Below are 20,029 nucleotides of genomic sequence, written 5' to 3'. Positions count from 1 at the left end.
GGCATCCATTATTCTTTGACTCCCTGTCAAGTTAGAAGAAAAAGGCTTAAATAATTAGGGCACCTTTCACTGGCGGGCAAAGCGTTTGCTTGGCTGCAACGCACCGCTTGAAGAGACGTGGTGGGGCCCACCCCAAGGGGTGAGGGTGTACCCACAGCTCCTGCACCTTCTCCACGCTGCCAAACCTGAGGCTGAGGCTGCAAGCGCGGGCACCCCTCACGGCAGGGCCGCTGGGCGCAGGCCTCCCCACCCGCCACCGCCCGCCGCCGTGGCCATGGCAACGGCCGGCGGCCGAGGCAGGCCGCGGAGGGCCAGGCGCAGCGCCTCGCCCCGCCCCTCCCGCCCGCAGCGGGGGCCGAGCCGCTTGTTGCCGGCGGAGCGAGCGCGGGCTTGCGTAGCCCCTTCGGGCTCGGTCGGGAGCATGGGGCTGAGGATGGAGAGCGGCAGCGGGCGGAGCCAAGGTGCGGGGTCTTGGTGGCGGCTCGGTGGGGAGAGCGGGAGCCGGCAGGCCTAGGCTGCTGCTTTGCATACCCCGTAGCTACCGGGCGCTGGGGTGCCGGGCGCGTCCGTCTCCAGCCCGGCGTGGAGGGCAGGCGGTGCCTCCCCCTTCCGCGCTGGCGTGCGGCAGCGGGCATGGCGGCGGCTCAGCCGCTGCGCGAGGGGTGGGCACAGCGCCGCCCTGGGGCTGCGGGGACCGGTCGAGGCGCCGGGGTTTTTGCAGCCGGCGCTGAGGGGGCTCGGAGCTCGCTCCGCCCGCACTCGGCTGCCCTCAGCTTTGCCGCCCTGTTCGTCACGCGTGGGGAGCTGTGCCCGGGCCGGGTTGCGAGGCAGCGCGGCTGCCGTGGTAGAAACGGCCGTGTGCAGGCGGTTGGCCTCAGTGAGCGAAGTTTGGCAGCTGGAGTTGTGAAAGGTCCCATATAAAACCCCCTGAAAGGTTATAATCCTCCGAGAAATGCGGCCTTCAACTCTACAGGTTACAGCCACTATGACAAGTTTTCATGTTATCTGAACAAATCTAACATTATCGGTGCTACGGTCAACGTTTCAGGCTGCCGCTGTCAGCGGTTCCTTTTCGAGGCCTTCTGTGCTTCTTGGAGTCAATTTATTTCTTCTCCAGAACTGCTGTTCGTGAATTATAGTAGATTTTACACTGTGTAGAGCATCACTTACATGGCATTTATATGTAGATCCACGTGTTCTGACCTGGTGGGATTTTAAGGCAAGTGTACATAAAGACTCAAAAACTTTGAAGCTCTCATAAGATGGTTCGTTACCCAGATTTAACCATCTGTGGGCTGCTGTTATTTTCTGTTCCTGTGAATAATCTTAGGAGTTCTTGTCATTCATGATAAAAACAGGCAGAAGCACACAGAAATGTTTACATGAGCCAATTCTAGCTCTTGGAAAATGCCTCAAATATTTTTAGATCTGAACAGGATAACATAATGTAAAACAATGGTGGGAATTATTCAGTGCTGCGCTGTAATGTCAAAATCATAGGTAGCTGCCTAAGGTCAGATCCTTTGAGATAACATTACGCTTTCATGTTGCATCTTGGTGTTAGTTCCAGTCTTTGTTGATAGTGATGGATGTCACTATAGTAGATACTGATATCAGAGCGGAGTTTGAACATGAATTCTAATACTATACAAAAGTATGAAATTCAGAGCAGAAATTGGTATCTCATGCATCCAGTTTTTATGTCCTGTAAAGTGTGAAGGCAATTTCATTACAAATTTATCCTTTTTCTGATTATTCTTCCTTTGATTCTCAATATATTTTTATAGACAGTCAGAAAACATGCTGTCTATTGACCATAAAATGAGAATATGTAGGCTGCAAGATTTAAATTTCATCCAGGTTGCAGAAAGCTTTGTGTGAATGACTACTGTTAACAAAAAAGTAAAAAATAATTCAAAAGTAGGAAATAATAAATGTGTGTGTCTCTACTTGGGAAGCAATTGCTTGTCTTCACAGGAGGTTATTACAGAGTCAGAAGTAGGTGAATGGACAGCCCAGTATCTAGTTTCACAGACATACAGAAATAACCCTTACAGACAACAGGGATTAGCCCAGGCAGAGATAGTAATTCCTTACAATGAGCTAACCTAGAAATCTGGGTACCTGAGCAAACTTGGTAGAACAGCCATTGGATTGCTTGCAGACAGTTTATGAAATAGGCAAAACATATAATATTTGTGGTTTCTCTATAGGATAGTTGTATCTATGCACCGAGTATCCAGAATGTTAATACAAAAGAGGTGGGATTTGATGTACTGGTGTACTCTTCAAAGTTTCTTCTTCAGACCTGGCCTCATCATTGTAAAGAAAGAAGCAAGATTTTATACTGGTTTTGTATCAGGGTTTCTCTTTCGTCTAGTCTAAAGAATATGTAACGAAAAAAATATTTTTTGCATACATACATATATATTGCACCTGTATATATACATACATAGCTGCACTGGTTTCAGGTGTAACAGTTATTTTCTTTTCGTAGTAGCTGGTGCAGTGCTATGTTTTGGTTTTAGTCTAGGAACAATGCTGACAGTACAGCATTTGCATGTAGGTCTTCTTGCAGTTCAAAAAAGGCTGAGACTTTTTTCCTCAATAAAAATATTAAAGAATTAGACCTTTATTTTTTTCCCTAATTCCAGCTATAAACCTTCAAGTTATTTACTGCAGCAATTTCAGGAATTTGTTCATATAGTCACAGATTTATAGTGCAACCTCAAATAATCTGAATACTGATATTCTAAACCAGTTTGTTGTTTCAGTCTGGTCTTCTGCATTGGGCTATTTAATTCCCACAGCCAATGATTGCCATATACCTGAACAGCAGTGAAATCATATACTTACTGGTAATCGATGACACACATCTGTGTTGCTTTTATCTTAGAATGATGGGGAAGTCGCCATTATTGGTGCATAGAGGCTGCTGTTAAGTTTAGACAGTTTGCACAGGCTTCAGAGACTCTTAACCCAAAATTTCAATATTGCCAGATTTAAAGACAGCACCATCTTTAGACTCTTCTGGCATTGCACAAAGTCTGTGCACTAATCTGACTGTAGCTGGGAGGGTGTTAGCACACATCTGTGACTTCTGAGTTGTTTTGTTTTTTCTTTTTTCCTTCGTATTCCTCCATTTGACACTTGAACAAACAGTTTTTAAACTCAAGCACTGGTTTGATAATACTAATTCGATTTTTCAGAAGCTGAAGTTGGCTTTGACCAGCAAAGAAGCTGAAAAAGAATCTGTTTGTCTTCTCAAAGAAGGATGGGTATTTTGAAGTTGCATTTGAAATATAATAGCACATTTTAACTTAAATTGGGAAATGTTAATCACCGACCTTAAGTTCTTACCAAATTAAAACCTTGGTTCAATGAATCCTTAAACCTATCCTTAATTTGACCATTAGTCTATTAAGTGAGTTTTAGTCACTTAACTAATCCCATTTCTGTTTAGCAAATAATTTAAATCTGTAATCTGATTTCAGTCCCATTTCATTGAAGATTTCTTGCGTGCTTCAAGTGAAATATGTGCTAAAGGAAACAGGATTCAAATCATTAACCCTGGTGACTATTTTGCTCCAGATTATACCTTGCAATTTTCCCTGAAGCACAGTGGATTGAGGTTTCTCTGCTCTCCACTCTGCGTGAGGCCATCTGTGCATTAGAGTTTTGCTAATGTATTTTCAGGTAGAGATACAAGAGGGTGGAAGTTAATAATGCAAATGGGGTGTTTGTGGAGCTTCCTTGTAGGCACAGATTATACTAACAAAGGAGTTTTTGTGGGTTTTTTTTAATATATATAGAAGAATCTAAATACAGTGTGTCATTTAGACATGTACATATATTTTATCTGTTGGTTGGTTTGACATTAGGTATTGAAATACCTTCAATATGGATGTTCATGGGATGACATACTGTTGAGTTTCATGTAGCAGTAGAAGTCAAAACACATTTATCTTATAGGACATGCTTGTGATAAAGTGTTCTAGTGCCATTGAGTAGTAGCACCGTTCCCACAGGAATTGTTACAGTACATGGCAGAGTATCCTTTTGCCATCTTGCAAGGGCACAACTGTTCAATTAATTCAGGTTAGTAAACTTTTAGGAAAGACATTTCTAAACTGTGATATGAATATTGATAGTTGTACACATGTGATTTAAAAGTAACATATGGTCACTTCTGGAACACTATCACTCACACGCCCTTCTAGAAAACAGGAAACTGCTGGTGCCACTGCTAAATCTAGAGGTGCTGGCCAAGCAAATGATGATGGGTCTTACTAAAGTTCATTTGCTTCTGCCTGCAATTTGGATCACAGAGTGTGCTGCTGACACACACAGCTGCTTCTTTCTGCTTTTGAAGTATGAATAGAGCAATAACCTGCATCCAAAACTTCCCTAATTGGTCATGTGAAACCTGTAGCTAGGAAAATTGTAACAAATATTCTTAAGGTTACTGTACACTACTATTTCATTAGAGTCCTTAAATTTATCAGAGGAGGCTTTGACTCTTGAACTATAATATTGGTTGCACGGTTTTAACTTATGCAGAATACTATTAGAATGTTAGTTGTAAAGCAGTGGGAGACCTGACTCTTAGGCATTAGGGATGGGTGTAAAGAAGAGCTTTGGTGTAATCCAGCATAGTAAGTATAAATAGTACACATCTAATTAATGGCTTAGAAGATTATGGATGGTTCATATGTAAAAGAACAATTTATTCTATCATTTTCATCATATTTTGCCTCTGACACAAATGAACCCATGCAAAATTCAGATGGTATATTAGGGATGTTATTTCAAAATTAGGGTATCGTAGTTTTTTGGGGCTTTGTTCATCAAGTTTTGTTTCAGAAAATCTAGAAAATAATGGCTGTATTTTTCATCTGATGGATCTAGCCATTACTTAACAAATCTTGTATGCGATTCTGTTAAAGATGGCTTCACATCTAAGACTTTATACTCTCAGAATTGATAGGAGTTCTAGTATCACTGGAAACCGATATGAGTCCAAGTGGCTTCTGTTTTGCTTGCATGAACTGGAAAAAAATACAGGTGTGACTACAAAGTGCTCAGTTTTGCCCCACTGTAATTCTCAAATAAAATGGAATACTATCAGCATTCAGTAACCAGCTCAATCTAAAGCAAGTCTGAAGGTCTCTTGTGATTGTGATGCAGAAAAGCAGTGGAAACATGCCACGTTTCAACATGTTTTCCTAAAGAAGGATTCTGTGCGTGAGTCACTGTTCTCTGTTGGCTTTCTCCTCTTTCCATTATTGGATAGTTGGCATCTATTAGCCAACTTCACCTATTTGTGACTAAGAAGTAGGACTCTTAATGGTACAAATGTCAGTGGCTGTGTAGGAGAAAACTCAAGGAATTTATACACATTTTTTGAGAGAGAGTCATTCTGTTCTGTGTTCTTTCCCAGATAATGCAACTAGAGGATAAGAACTAGTCAGCCAAGGATAAGCAATCACAGAGAAGCTTAAATTAGATGACCAATTATAACACCTATACCACCTCTTCAGCCACTTCTGAGCAAGTAGGGGACGTTGAGGATGACTGCAGGTAAGGAAAAGGCAGCAAACTGGGGAAATTGAAAGGAGTTCAGGGGGTATGATAGGATGATGTAAACCACAATGATGGGAAGGCAGGCCTGTCCTGGGTTCAGCAGTAGCAGTCATTTTTTCTGCTTCTTAGTAGCTGGTGCAGCGCTGTGGGTTTGACGTTCAGCCTAGGAGCAGTGCTGATAACACTGATGTTTTTAGTTACTGCTCAAATGTTTAGTCTGACCAAGGACTCTGAATCTCATGCTCTGCCAGGGAGGAGGGGAAGCCGGGAGGAAGCAGAGACAGGACACCTGACCCAAACTAGCCAAAGAGGTATTCCATACCACAGCATGTCATGCTCAGTATATAAGCTGGAGGCAGTTACCCAGAAGGACTAGTTCACTGCTGGGTCGGGCTGGGTATCAGTCAGTGGGTGTTATTGTATTCTCTTCCATTGTTATTTCCCTTATCATTATTATATTGGTGGTAGCAGTAGTGATTTGTGGTATACCTTAGTTACTGGACTGTTCTTATCTTAACCCATGGGAGTTGCATTCTTCGATTCTCCTCTCCATCCCTCTGGGAGCAGGGGGATGAAAGGAGGGGGGACTGAGCGTGGACTGCATGGCTGACTTGCCGACAGGGTTTAAACCATGACAAGGCCTTAGTAGTAGGACTACTACTAATGGAGCATCGTCTTACTCCTTTTTTCCCTTTTTTTTAAGTATATAATCCTGTTAATAGAAAAATAGTTGAAAATAGATAAAATAGTTTCTTATTTAAACAAATTAACTTTAAATCCAGTATAGATTTTTGTGATCAGGTTAATCTCTTAAAGTACTCTGAGATAGCAGTATTTACTATGTGTATTTGTGTTGAGCTCATATGCACAACCATTTCTGAGCATAAAGAGTTAATGGTTACTTTGATTTAAAACTTACTGTAGTATCAAAGAGAGAAGAACTTATATTTAAGGTCCTAATTTCATTCTTTTAATTATGACCTTTTCAGGTATGTAAAATTAGATGTTTGAAAGAAGTTCCATCACTACTGAGTCATTTAGGATTTCACAGAGATTATTTAAACCACTTCAGTTTGTTCCTCAGCATGTGTACAGCTTTAATGCTGTAGAGTACTATTAGTGTGTACAGAGTCAGAAGAGTGAACTTGTGGGCTGAGTGTCCTTATCGGCCTCAGGAAGATCAAATCCCCACATCTCTGTCCATTCTTGGCCATTAGAGACAGGAGCTTCCTGTATTTCCAGCTGAGAGGAGGTCACTGTGCAACCAGGAATGCAAGAGTCCTGAAGCCACCAAAAAACCTTTGCACAAAAGGGTTGATGCCCTGGTGCAGTGATGAACGTATTCCTCTCGAACAGCTGGGGAGACCTGAGGTCTGGCTGAGAGTTTGAACCCAAGCTAAGGTTTAGGAGCTGCTCTTTGGAAAATGCAGTGTTCATGCTTCTCTACACAATTAAGTGGATGTTTGTGGCTTGCAGTGCTGGATTTACATGCTTATATCTAATATCCTAATTAAGGTCTCTGTGGTTTTTTGTGGATTATCTTTTAAGTAACAAATCTTTGTGGGTAAGGATAGGCTGATTGTTTTATTTTCAGTATTTTTTATTTGCTATGTCTGAAGTACAGGTTTGTTACAAAAATAGTAAGTCTAATACTTGTGTTTAAAATCCTTCCTATGAGAAGGTTTTAATGAAAGAGTGGGCTTCTTTCCAGTACATACTTATGTCTCAAATCGGAAATAGTTTTGTAGAAAAATAATAAATAATAAATCCTGCATAGCCATTAACAACCAGGAAACAAAGTAACGATAGAAACCACCAATTTCCACATTTTTACAGCTGTGAAGTAAGAAATAAAGATAGGATGCATTTTAAATGAAAAAATAATTTAAACAAAATACTTTAAAAATCTCTTTGGAATAATATAATTATTAACTTAGATAACAGATGGAAAGAATTATAGAGAATGGGTTTGGTTGTGCAGTGTCACAGACTTGCAGGGGAAGCTTACAACAAGCAAACAGCAGTATTAATAAGGAACTAAAAGATCTAATTAACTTTTAGAAATACTTAATTTGCTTGCCCTCTGTACTTTAGATCTCTCACACAGTGTGAGAATCATGATTTTATATTGATTTTATATTCATTGTGGACAGTCCACTTACATCTCTGAGGAAATCTGTGCTTACATCACATAGTTATATGGATAGTATATCAAAGATAGGAGTCCATTATACATCTGAGTTTCTGAGGCTTAAATCTCAAAGAATGTTTTCTTTAAAGAAATTAAATTATCTTGAAGAGTTTCCAGTCCAGTTCTGATAATATATTTGCATAAACGTACAATTTGTGACTGAAAGTTTTATTCTAGGACATAGAAAGTGTGCATTTTAATCAGGAAACCTGATTATTGCAAAAGCTGCTGTAGCACTGTGTGTACTTCGATCTGTTCTGCTGAGTCCAGTTGGGACAAGTGCTCCTATTCCCAAATAATTTATTACTTAAGAACCATCAAAATCGGTAGAAAATTTTTCACTGAAAAAAATTCTCACAGTTATGGTTTTGAAAAAAAGAGGCAAAGTAACCAAAATGCACACTGCTTTCACTGTGCTCAAAGTCCTAAATTAATACAGCTTCCATCACTGCATCACTCCCCCCCACCAGCAGCCTGATAAAGATTAATTGTAAAGGACAAAACTAGTAGACTAGTGTTTGACGGAGTTTATCCGTGTGCCATCTGCTGGTGATGCAAAGTGAGTGACCATTGCGAAATCTGTTTCTCCTTTAGTGCTGAACAGATGCATCTCCAGCTGGAGACAGGAAAAGCAACAGGTTTCTCAGCATCTCTGATCACCTTTAACTCAGGGCAGAGTCATTTAGATTACCTGAAGAGAATCAGCTGTAGTTATAACAATCTCTCTGCTTTTTCAAGATGCCCACACTTACCTTTCTATGCTTCTTTCACATAAAAAGGAGATAGAGGGGGTGTTGTAAGCATTTAGCTAAGTGTCATATGTGTCTCCTTCTGGAATTACAACCTAGCTCTGACATATAGAAAACACTGGAATACTTAACTGTGATTGAAACCCCTCCTATCTCAGGTGTCTGCTATAATCTAGATTTCTGGCATATATGTGAGGGTTTTTTTATCATTGGGACAAACATCTGTCAGCTGAAATTTTATAATCTAACATTCAAGTCCTCCCAGAGATTTGCATTTTTTAAACACATTGTAACTTCAGAAACTCATGAGTTTCAGGGTGGATATCCAGTTAGATGGTGAATACCACTTGTATGTAATAGTGTATGGTACAGAAAGATAATACCTAAACAATAAAGAAAGCCTTTATTGGCAAAGGTTTGTAGTCGTTATGGAGACAGTCATTCCAAATCTAATAAATTTTTGCTGTATGTTTGGAAATTCAATATTTTTTAAAATAATTTAAAATAAACACATATCTGTTTAAAACACAAATAGAAATTAGGAAAAATTGAATCACAAGGAGAATTCAAAATGAGCCATTTGAAATTGATACACATGAGCAGAAATGTTATCATTTGGCTTTAAAGAAAACAGTATAAAGATAAAACAGTTGCAGGATAGGGTTGAAATAATACGCAATAGCATTTCCTTTTTTTTTACATGTTTTCATGCCCCTTTCCTACTGCTGATCAGGCAACATCACAGCAAAGAATAGAGGGAGCACTATTTTTGCAGTCACTGCTTCTAGTACTGTAAAGCCACAGAAGCCTGTATAAAGGCCACATACTAATTAAAAATTGCCCTGGTATTTGTTGTGCTTTGTAAGAACAAGGATTGAGTTTATTGATCCAGATTTAGCGTCATTTCACAACAGGGTCCCAAGAAAATACTCTGCAAATTTCTGCATATGCTAATGACTTTCATTTTACTTACTTTGTTAAATGCTTTTTGTTGCTTCCCAAACTATTTCTAGTTACTTGAAATTTAGTACAGTATATCTTTTTATATAACTAAGGCCTTTTGGGGAAATTATATTAAAACAATCTACTAATTAATAGTCAGACACCATGTTAACTATCTTGTGTGACATACTGATGCACTTAAAATAGAGCAATAGTACTCCAGCAGTCTTTATAAAACAGTTGGAAATGGAAAAAGCCCCTGGAAACCTAGGTGCTGGGCATGGAGGACATAAGAAGCCATGACAGGTGGGATTGAGGGGCTTTTAACGTGTGGCGTGGCTTTCAGCATGCCCAGTGAGTTTGTAATTATGTCTGCTTTTGTCAACCCAACTGAAGACCACATAGAAGAGATGCCTACTCATCTTGGGTAGTCCTGTATGCTGCTTCATCTGGTGAATAGTGGAAAACTAGAGGTGACCAGTAAGCATACATCAGTGGAGTTTTTGCCCCAGAGCTGTAAATGCCTCCAAGTGCTAGGAAACGGCTGGCAGTTGCAGGCATTTGAACTGACAGATGAGAAGTGGGGTGGCAATGGGAAGACCATGTGGGCCTCGATAATATTAACAAATCTGTAGGAATTGGTTTTGTGGTTTTAGAATTGTTGTTAAGTAAATGTGGTATGTGTTTATTTGTTAAAGAAACCTTGTTTGTTTTGCTTTGCATGTTGGGTGTGTTGGGTTCCTTAAATGAATGTTTTATATACATTAATATTTGTAGTAATAGTATATCTCCTGTTCAGATTTGTTCTAAATGTGTTGCAGCTACTTAATTAGTTCAGGTGCAGATCTTTAAATCACAGGTTGCATAACAGACAGTGAGTGTGAGTTGGCAGTACAGTGTTGTTTCTGAGGAGTTGCAAAGCTTTTAATTCACTTTCTGTCATTTTTCATAACAACTTGTTAAGTTTTGTCAGCATCCGCACTTGCCTGTAGAGTTCCCATTCTATCAAACTGCCCCAAGATTGAATGGCAAATCAGATTTTTTAAGTCATATATTCTCATTGATAGGATGAATTTTTACATGAACATAATTCACTTCAATCTATTAAACTTACATTTTAGTATAATGCTTACCACACTCATTGTCTACATACAGAATATTTTTTCACATTAATCATTTGACATAATGATAAAACTTGATCAATAGAACTTTAAAACAAGTTGAAGGATAGCATAGGTAAAAAACTGTGGCCATGTCTCTGTGCAGTTGAACAACCGATGTAAAGTTCAGACTGAAGTGATGTTTAACTCCCTGAACCAGTGAAAGCCCTACTGTTGTACCTTGGTGGTTAGATTAAATTACTTAACTACACTGTTGTATTTCAGTAATATCTTAACATTTAGATAAGCTCTTTTTCCTTTATGAAAAAGAACCAATACAGCTGTTCATGAGTTCTTTGGAGAAAGACTCTACTTTTTTTGTCTGTAAAAATACATGTTCGTTCTTTTTCTGACTTTTGTTTTTTGTTTGACACTTTGTTAAAGCCAGTGAATACCCAGCTCTTACCATTCCTAGATGTGGTCCAGCAAGTCCGTTTAAAGGACAACTAAGTACTAAAAGTAATGGTAAGTAACTTGTGCTTTCATCAGAAGGTTTTGTTACTTTTATGTGAATTCCTTGATTTTTATGATTAAAATGTTTTTATAATTAAAACTTTTGCATTTAGCTTAATTGGTGATGTCAAATAGTACTTATATTGAGTAAGCATTACTGAAAATACGTTTGAGGAGTAATAATTTTGGCTTTGACTATATTGCTAGCTACAAATAGAAAGATAAGCAAATATATAACAACGTCACATCTGTATTAGCTGGAGTATGTGTATGGTTGCTGCATTAAATAACCTTTGAGGTTAAACATTTTCTTTTACAGTGAGTAGTTTACGTGGACTAGTTTCTGTGCCATACTGCCACCTTAGGCACCTCTTTCGAAAGAGCATAGAATGGAGAAACAGGAAATTTCCATGCTGATATTTTCATAGTCCAATTTCAGCCACTTCTGTAGCTATTTATTGAGTTAATGTCTGACTGGGGGTGGGGAGGGGAAGCAGACAGGGTTATTTCATATGATGACAACTGGTAAAAAAAAAAAATTACTACAGTTGAGCAAAGAATTTAAGCACACAGTAATTTAACTTTGTGACTTTGAATTGCAGTTAATAACTGTTTAAGATTTTAGTACTCTTGTGCCTGCTTTTATAATGTTTAAATATATTTAATCTTACAGCTTTCTGCATCGACTCCTCTCAAAGTCTAACTAATCAATACCTGATCAGAGACCACATGGTGTTTCATTATAACAAAATCCTTTCAGCCAAAGGTAAAAATGTGCATGTACGAATGAACCTTCTACTCACAGATTTAGCTTATTCTCCCAGAATGAGATCATAATCAAGAGGAACTGAATTGATCTGTAGGAAGTGTAATTTTCTTTCTGTTGCTTACTCAAAGTGATGTCAGCAAGGAGATATGGCAGCTACTTAGTAATTTAGTAATTAGAATTGAAATTGAAGTTTTGTAGTTTGGAAGTTTGTTATGAAAGATACTACTTAATTTTAGGGCATTTTGTGCTGTATTTGCTTCATTCTGCTTTTGATGAAATACTGAATTATGAAATAATATGCTGAACTGAAAATGTGCAATTAAATGCCATCAGCACAAAATTTGTAAGGAATCTTCCTTTAAGTGATGATTCTTACTTCAAATATTAATTTACTTTAACACCCTTACCTCAAAAATTCTCTGACTGTATTAATATCAACCTAATACTTTAAATATACAGTAAATAGCATGTTTTAAAATAGAGAAGAATTGCTGCATTCTAACTAAATTAGTCTTTCTTCTGTGTTGATTAATGGCTACTTTTTTCTAGCCATCTCAAATACTAAGTAAATTTGACTCACTCCCATTTGGGTTTTTTCTTATTTTCAGCTGCTGTAGACTGTTCAGTGCCCAAAAGTAGGTTGTCCAGCATCAAATGTAAGTATTTGTGTTACATTAATTCTGCAAAAGCTTCTGTAAAACTAACTTAATAGAACAAAAGAGAGGAATAGAAGTGTAACGATAGAATTTAACCCTTAATAAATATGTATTTATATATAGTATATAGTATATATTAATTTGGAAATATATAAATATACAGCATCCATATATCTGCTTGTTTCTTCAGCTTTTTGCATCCTGCTCCAGGTATTTGTAAGAACTGCAGTGAATGTAATGCTGATGAGATGAACCTGGTCTGTCAGTCATGTGCTTAGGATCATGGTAAATTTTGCTCAGGATCCATGTGCAGCTAATGGAGCATAGAAGGAGAGTGTCATCATTTTCTCTTTTCTTGTGATGTAAGATTGAACTTTGAAGAAAAGAGCTTACAAGTGCAAGATCAAGAGGAATTTTGGGAATGTGGGCTCCTGGGAGCTAGGACTGAAACTTCTTGCTCCATTTTGCAGTTACAAGCTCCAGAGCCTGAGTTAAACTGCAGTTACTTTTTCTGCAAGTTGTCTCATTTCTTAAGATTGTTAAGAAAATATCAGTGCCGTAGCCTTACTTCATAGACCAGTACTTTCAAATCACTGGTTTATGGAATACTAAATGAAGTGTATTAGTCAAAAGGGTAAAATAGCAGCTGTTTGTTAACATAACAAAGATATATTTCTGTGATCTATCAGTCTTTTTCTCTAATGCAGTATTTAGTTACAACTGCTGAATTACTGGAGAAAAATCAGCTATTATCTTAGGATAGAAAGATAAACCTTCTGAGGATGGAATTCTTTGTTGTTAGTCTCAAATCCAGGCAAGCCAGAGTTATACTGCTTTGTAAAATTATCAGGGTAACTAGAGTTTATGCAGGAAATCAGTCATCCTTTTAGCAAAAGACTAAATTTCATCAGAATTCTTTTGCAGTACTTCCACATTATGTTTCAGTCTGATTTAGGAAACAAGCTGCACCAGGATTAAAAATACAGTGTGTGGGCTTGCCTTCTGCTTTCAAAAGGTGCAGTACAAGTAGCAACAGTGTTGCAGGGATGTCTAGAGTCTACAGATTGCAGTAGGAATTCAGGTCACCTGTTCTTCAGAGTCATCTGGAAGAAGCCTTCTTTCTCATGCCCCAGCTCTACCAAGATTTGCTTTGAAACCCACATAAAAATACAGGGTTGGTGTAAGAAAAATATTTACATCTGTGGTTTTGTGTAATAAAAACCTCATGTAGCTTTTCTTTCTGCATCCGCTAGAATCTTTCTTCATTTCCCTAATGAAGTATTCTTCTGTACCTTTTGAGGTATTGGGTCTTTCTGAATGCTAACAAATGCCCATTTATTTTTGAGTCTGCTGTCTTTACAGATAAAATGCTTCTGAGCTGATAGCTTGGGTGTTTCACACGTGAATGAGTTTCCCTGCATAATGAGTTCATTTTGGGAGGCAGCAGCAGTGCCTTAACCTTAACAGATAATTATCATGACACTAGCAGGTGCACTCTGAAGTGAGGAAATTTCCATTTCAGGTAGCAAGGCTTTGCGCAATGCTTCTCTTTCAGTTGATTTTAGTGAGACCAATATCTGACTATGTAACTCTGTCCTGGTCACAGACAGAATATTAATCTCCTATACAGGGTGTGACGGAAATATTTCACCTTTGTTGCTGCTTTTGTTTTAACCATCTGTTTGATAAAATTGGTACACTAAATCCTCACTAAATTGTTCTTTCATGTCTTTTCATGCAGGGCTGGAAAAGGCTGCTGTGTTTTATCTTATTAGAACATGCATGCAATCGTCACAGCCCTTAATGTTTCATGTTCACAAAGGAAAAAAACTTAGTCTAAGCACAGGATTCATTTGAAGGAAACATTGAACTTATCTCTTAGTCTCCAGAGCTGAGTATCCAGTGTGGTTAGAGCTTTTTATCTGTAGATTTAGCTTGGTTCTAACTTACAATTTTTGCTTGATGTTCTGCACTGAGAAGAACTGTGCAATTATACAGTGACATTGAATTTGCCATCTTTAAAAATCTGTTCAACAGAGCAGTGAATAATGTTGTATTTTTTCCACCCAAAAGTGGCTTCTCAAGACATCATTATGTATTTGCCCTGGTTTTCAGGTTTATTTTGTAAAGTGCTTCATGTTCTCTAATAAAAGAGAGAGTGCAAGTGAAAGACAGAAAGCAAAGTAATAAAGCAAACTTATATAAACAATATGTTTTTATTAGAATATTTCTCAATGTGGTGTTTTTACTTTGCAGCACTGACAAATGTTCCCAACTACATTCCACCTTAAATTATTTACATAAAGTGCTGCAAACCATTTTTTTTTCTCACAGTAGAAAATTTCCATTTTTTTTTATCTGCAGGAGTGAGAGAAATGTCTCAACATCTGATTTCACTGGAGTTTAGCACTTGCCCCAGAAACAAAGCTAGAAGTTATACAGGTTGCTTACTGGTTCTGTTTACCATTTCAGAAGAGGGTGTACCTGACAGAGATGAGAAACACTGGTTCATAGATTTCCTGTTTAGTGATTTCTCTTCAACAGCTCTGTCTCTATGCATTGTCAATTCTCCTGATGTTTCAGGGACTGAAATAGGGTGTCTGTCACATACCTGCTTTCATGGAATCACAGAAATTTTGGTTGTAAAGGGCCTTCAGGGGTCATTTAGACCTCCCTGAGCTTCCTGATCAAGATAAGACTTCTGCCAGCACTTGGTCAGTCAGCCAAGTCTTGGAAACCTCCAGGGATGGAGATTCTGCAGCCTGAATAACCTGTTCCAGTGTCACAATATCTGCATAGCTGAAAGATTTTTTCCAGATATCCAATTCAAAAGCTGTCAGGATTAGAACTTGAAAGCTTTTATCATGGTAATTCCAGTTTTAAAAGGCAAATTTTGGATGGTGGAATATAAGGGGTTTAGATGCCATAGTTGAAATCGTTATTTCGTGATGATCAATGGCAAAAGTGTCTCAACTGCAGCAGGTCCAGGATTTTCATGTATGTATGTATTTCTTAATAAGAATCTTTAACAATTAATATTGAAACTCAAATATGTGCATGTAACTTACTTTTTTCTGACCTGCTTTCTTCATATGTTTTGTGACCTGAGATAGTTTTATAAACAGATAAGAATGCCACACAGGCTGAAATTTGTGCAGAGTTAGGAAAGGAATAATTCCATGGGGCACATCTACTTTCAAACTCTTTATTATTAGTCTCAAGGTATTTAAGGTTTAAGACTACACAGGCATCCCTTGTCTAGTATCTGCACTATTCTTGCAGAATCTAGATGTTTAGAATGAAATTGATAATTGTCTCAATTTATTTCATACTTAAAATGAGTGGTTGGATTTTTTTCCTGCTGTTCTATGCATTGCTCATCAAGAAATACAGATTTCTGTACTGTAATAATAGCCAACCAAGTGTTACATGTTCAGGTGTTAAGCTCAGTGCAAGGTATCATTTGTAGCATCTCTGGCGATCCACTGGAGAATAGTTTTTCTTCCTGTGTCTTTTAGGAAAAGGATTATGTGGAAATGTCAGCCAATGATTCAGGCAATGAGGATATTGAAAATGTATTGAGGAATAAAGTAAAGGAAAAGGATTTTTAGAATATTTTCAAAACGATTTTTGTTTTCTGGCTGGAGATGGGACACACGATTTACACAGGCACAGTGTCAGCATCAGTATGGCTGAATATTGGCAGAATCTCTAATGTCACTGGGGCTGACATGTTTACAGCTTTATTCTCCCAGCAGTTCAGTACCTGTCATTGGCTCAGCTGAAGCATATTATTACTTTTTTTCTCTTTGTATTCTTTGTCTTGTTACTTATTTCATCCCAAATAAGGTTTCTGTTCCTCCTCTATTTCAAAAGAGATTTGGGAAGGGGGGTAAATTTTCAGTTTCAAATTCTATGGTTTATTAATAGCATAGAGTTACAAATCAGAATTCCTGCAGATAGTGTTAAACATCCCCTGAAAATGTGCTTCATGCACTGCTAAAGTAGCAGGTATTTCCCTTTGGGGTTGTTGCCATGAATCAGTCATTAGTGTTTAAGAATTAAACATGATACTGTAGTTGGCAGTGTCCCTGGCCAACTGAATGTATTCTGTCCTTAAAGTGGATTTAGTTTCCACTGTTCTTTTCCTGGTATCTTAGCTGGCAGCAAAGTAGGCAAGCTGCCATGCCACTGGACTAGCAGTGAGCATGTTCTTGTATATTAGATCAGCCTTGCTGACTTAAAATAGTTGTTAAAATGTGAAACCTCTGGAAATGTGAAACTTCTATGTTCAGAATTAGTCCAAGCATGTTGATTGATACCAGTAGCCATTAGAAGTCTGTGGTTGTGGAATTTGTGCCAGAAAACTTGACAAAAGCTGTGCCAAGTAAGACAGCTGCTGCTACACATGCCTGGTTTCTAACAGTACTAACTTTTCAACCCATATGTTAAGAGGTTTTTCCACAGGGCATATTGATAGTACAACCTGAACCCAGTGATTAGTGTGGTTGGGAATGCAGGTCTCTTTGATACTGAGGAAGGGGGTGAGGTGGTGGAGAAGAAACAAAAAAATTATTCTGAGAAGTTACCCACCAGAAATCTATTTTAGCATTATGGATCTTGAATACTTGGGGGAAGAGGGGAAAGGGAAAGGAGGGGTTGAGGGATGGGAGATCCAACAACTCATACTGATTAGTAATGCTGTTTTCCTACTTTTGGGGGGGTTAGGCTCAAGTAGAAATATAAATAAATATATATTCTTATATGATTATATATTTAAATTTTATTTTTTCATCTGATCACATAGTTTACATTATATTTGTCTACCCTTTACGCTATGAAAAGCAAAGATCTATGAAAAGCTGCCTTACATATTTTGTTGTAGCTGCTGTTTGACAGGAACCTTTCACAAAATTTTCCCATCTTTGATTCTTAATTTTTCTGTTGAGTCTTGTCCTTCCATATGCATTTCTGAAAATTAAAGTTATAAGCAACTGATGAAAGTTCTAAAAGTCAAACACTCAGATTGTTCTAACATGTATGTTTTCAGAGTTCAAGTATGTCTTTGGGAAGATGTTTTAGTATATTTATCAAGTATGATTTTTTTTTGAGAGCAAGGAAATCACTGTATAAAAATTTTTATGAGCCTGTACTTTTGGCTTAGTTTTCCTTTCTTTTTGTAGAAGTTATGTACTTGAAAGTTTTGCTGCAGAAATGTTTTCTTTCTTATTTATGGGAGGTAATTCATTTTAGAGATGTATTCAGTACATCAGAACCACATTTTTCATAGTCTGTAGTTGCGAATGGATAGTAGATCAACTAGTCTGACATCATGAATTAAGCAGACCAAAAATTTAGTCCAGTTGTGCTAATATGGAACTCAATTACCATACTGAATATGATAGGTAAATCACATAGACAAGAAAGGCCTGCAGTCTTGAGCTGTAAAGATCAAGAAAGAGAGAAAACATGATTTCCTTCTGCAGTTGTTTTAGAAGTTAATCATTATTACTGAAAATGTGTGTCTGATTTTTAATTGGATTTACCTGCTTTTACCATCTGTCTGCTGGGATTGGGGAGTGTTGGTTTTATACCATTTTCCTCTATAACTGAGGCTCATAAAATAGCTATATATGGCTGACAAAAGTATCTACAAGATACCTGTTGGATGAGGACCCCATATATGGATCAGATTAGATGGATTTGGGATAATTCTGTGCTTCCAGCCTCTCCTGAAATTCCTCTGAAGGATTTATGTCTCACTGTTAGGCTTTATTTCCAAGCTTTAACAATAGCCAGATTTTGTCATTAGTAGCTTTGCCAAGCAGGATCACGTTCCTGAAGTACATACCATGATACAGGCATTTCCTACTTGATATAAGCAAGGCTGTAGAATCAAACCCTTAATAAATCCTTTGTCAGCTTTTATAATGGTGATTCCTCACTGATTTGATGAAGCAGTGCTGCTGATAATTCATGTGAAGAACTGCAAAATTGTCTCTTAGAGTTATGCAAATTAAGGTTTCTGTTGTTAAGAAATTTGGATTTAGACTTACAAGGAACCCAGATTTCACACCCAATAGCAAATTCAATTTGCATTTGATGAGATTTCACCCCAGATGCCTAAATGATGGGAGATTTATATAGCGCTAGGAAGCTGATAGTAAAAATTTTTACAAAAGGAAGAGCTTGCTTACAGAAGTAGTATCACCGGTACACTGAACACTTTTAATTGTGTATGCAGGCACTTCAAGCTCAGCAGAAATGAGGTTAATGTTTGCATTGTTTATCTTAAGAGAATTCATAAGGGAAATAATAACCAGAAGTGTGTTTCTGCAAAAATAGCTGATATAATAACACAATGGAGAAATGCTTAGTGTTGGACAATTCTTCTGAGATACATTGTTCTGCGAGCTGAACTCAGTCTAAGTCTATTGTATTTTGTTGTCTGATATTGATTACTTACATCAGAAATTAAAGAACTTGAATGTTATCTGCCAATTGTACTGTGATGTCACATAAGATAAATTTAGAGATTGGAAATTCAGAGCAAAGGACAACCACTAGCATTCTGAATTGCACTGTCCTTATAAATAAGCTCAGAGCTTTCAAGCTGCTTAGGAGTGTGGTATGAAGACAGGCTGAGAAAGTTGGGGCTGTTCAGCCTGGAGAAGGCTGCGTGGAGACCTCATAGCAGCCTTCCAGTATCTGAAGGGGGCCTACAGGGATGCTGGGGAGGGACTCTTCATTAGGGACTGTAGTGATAGGAGAAGGGGTAATGGGTTGAAACTTAAACAGCAGAGGTTTAGACTGGATGTAAGGAAGAAATTCTTTCCTGTTAGGGTGGTGAGGTACTGGAATGGGTTGCCCAGGGAGGTTGTGAATGCTCCATCCCTGGCAGTGTTCAAGGCCAGGTTGGATGAAGCCTTGGGTGATATGGTTTAGTGTGAGGTGTCCCTGCCCATGCCAGGGGGGTTGGAACTAGATGATCTTAAGGTCCTTCCCAACCCTAAGTATTCTATGATTTTATGATTCTATGTATGATTATTTCATTTCTTCCAGGTTTGTGACCTTGTTTCATAACTCTGAATATGTGTCTAGAAATGCTGCTGCTGCCTAGGCTTAGGGAAAAAAGCATCAAGCCCATAGAGGGTGTATCCTAACTGCAAAATATAATAATGTTGTATCTGCTTTGAAAGTGTGGTGTGCTCTTTGCGGAAGGGGTGTTTGCCTAGGCAAAAGTGTTACTGCTGTGACAGATTGAGCCATGTTTTATAGCTAGCTCTTTATGGAGAATGCTACAGTTTAATTTCTAAAATTTGTAGTCTTTGTGCTTCCACTCACAGCAGAATTAAGAGAACAGATTCATGGGGTGGGTGCAGTAATTTATGGAATTTAGTTTCACAGAGTCTGAATTTATCTGATATATAAAAATCATTGCTTTGTTTATATTCTAATATATTTTTTCTTTACTGTAAATCTTTGTAGTAATTTTGAGCACAGCAATTAATGAGATATAATTAATC

The 20,029-nt window shown here is 38.0% G+C and overlaps 1 protein-coding gene across 2 annotated transcripts in view; it reads left to right on the top strand.

Moving 5' to 3' along the window:
* Window positions 1–351: 351 nt before the first annotated feature.
* Window positions 352–20,029, top strand: part of SPATA7 (spermatogenesis associated 7) — a 38,544-nt gene continuing 18,866 nt past the window's right edge. The window contains exons 1-5 of one of the 2 annotated variants that reach the window (XM_034062604.1): window positions 352–461; window positions 5,441–5,580; window positions 11,010–11,090; window positions 11,752–11,844; window positions 12,456–12,503. In XM_034062604.1, coding sequence (XP_033918495.1) covers window positions 5,571–5,580; window positions 11,010–11,090; window positions 11,752–11,844; window positions 12,456–12,503 — 232 coding nt within the window. In that variant the 5' untranslated portion in view covers window positions 352–461; window positions 5,441–5,570. The remainder of the gene's footprint in view (window positions 462–5,440; window positions 5,581–11,009; window positions 11,091–11,751; window positions 11,845–12,455; window positions 12,504–20,029) is intronic. The other variant, XM_034062603.1, reaches the window with a different exon arrangement.

Source organism: Melopsittacus undulatus, chromosome 4 (assembly GCF_012275295.1).
Source record: "Melopsittacus undulatus isolate bMelUnd1 chromosome 4, bMelUnd1.mat.Z, whole genome shotgun sequence".
NCBI classification, from domain to species: Eukaryota; Metazoa; Chordata; class Aves; order Psittaciformes; family Psittaculidae; genus Melopsittacus; species Melopsittacus undulatus.
Note: the sequence above shows the minus strand (reverse complement) of the source record. Positions and strands in the feature narration are given on the sequence as shown.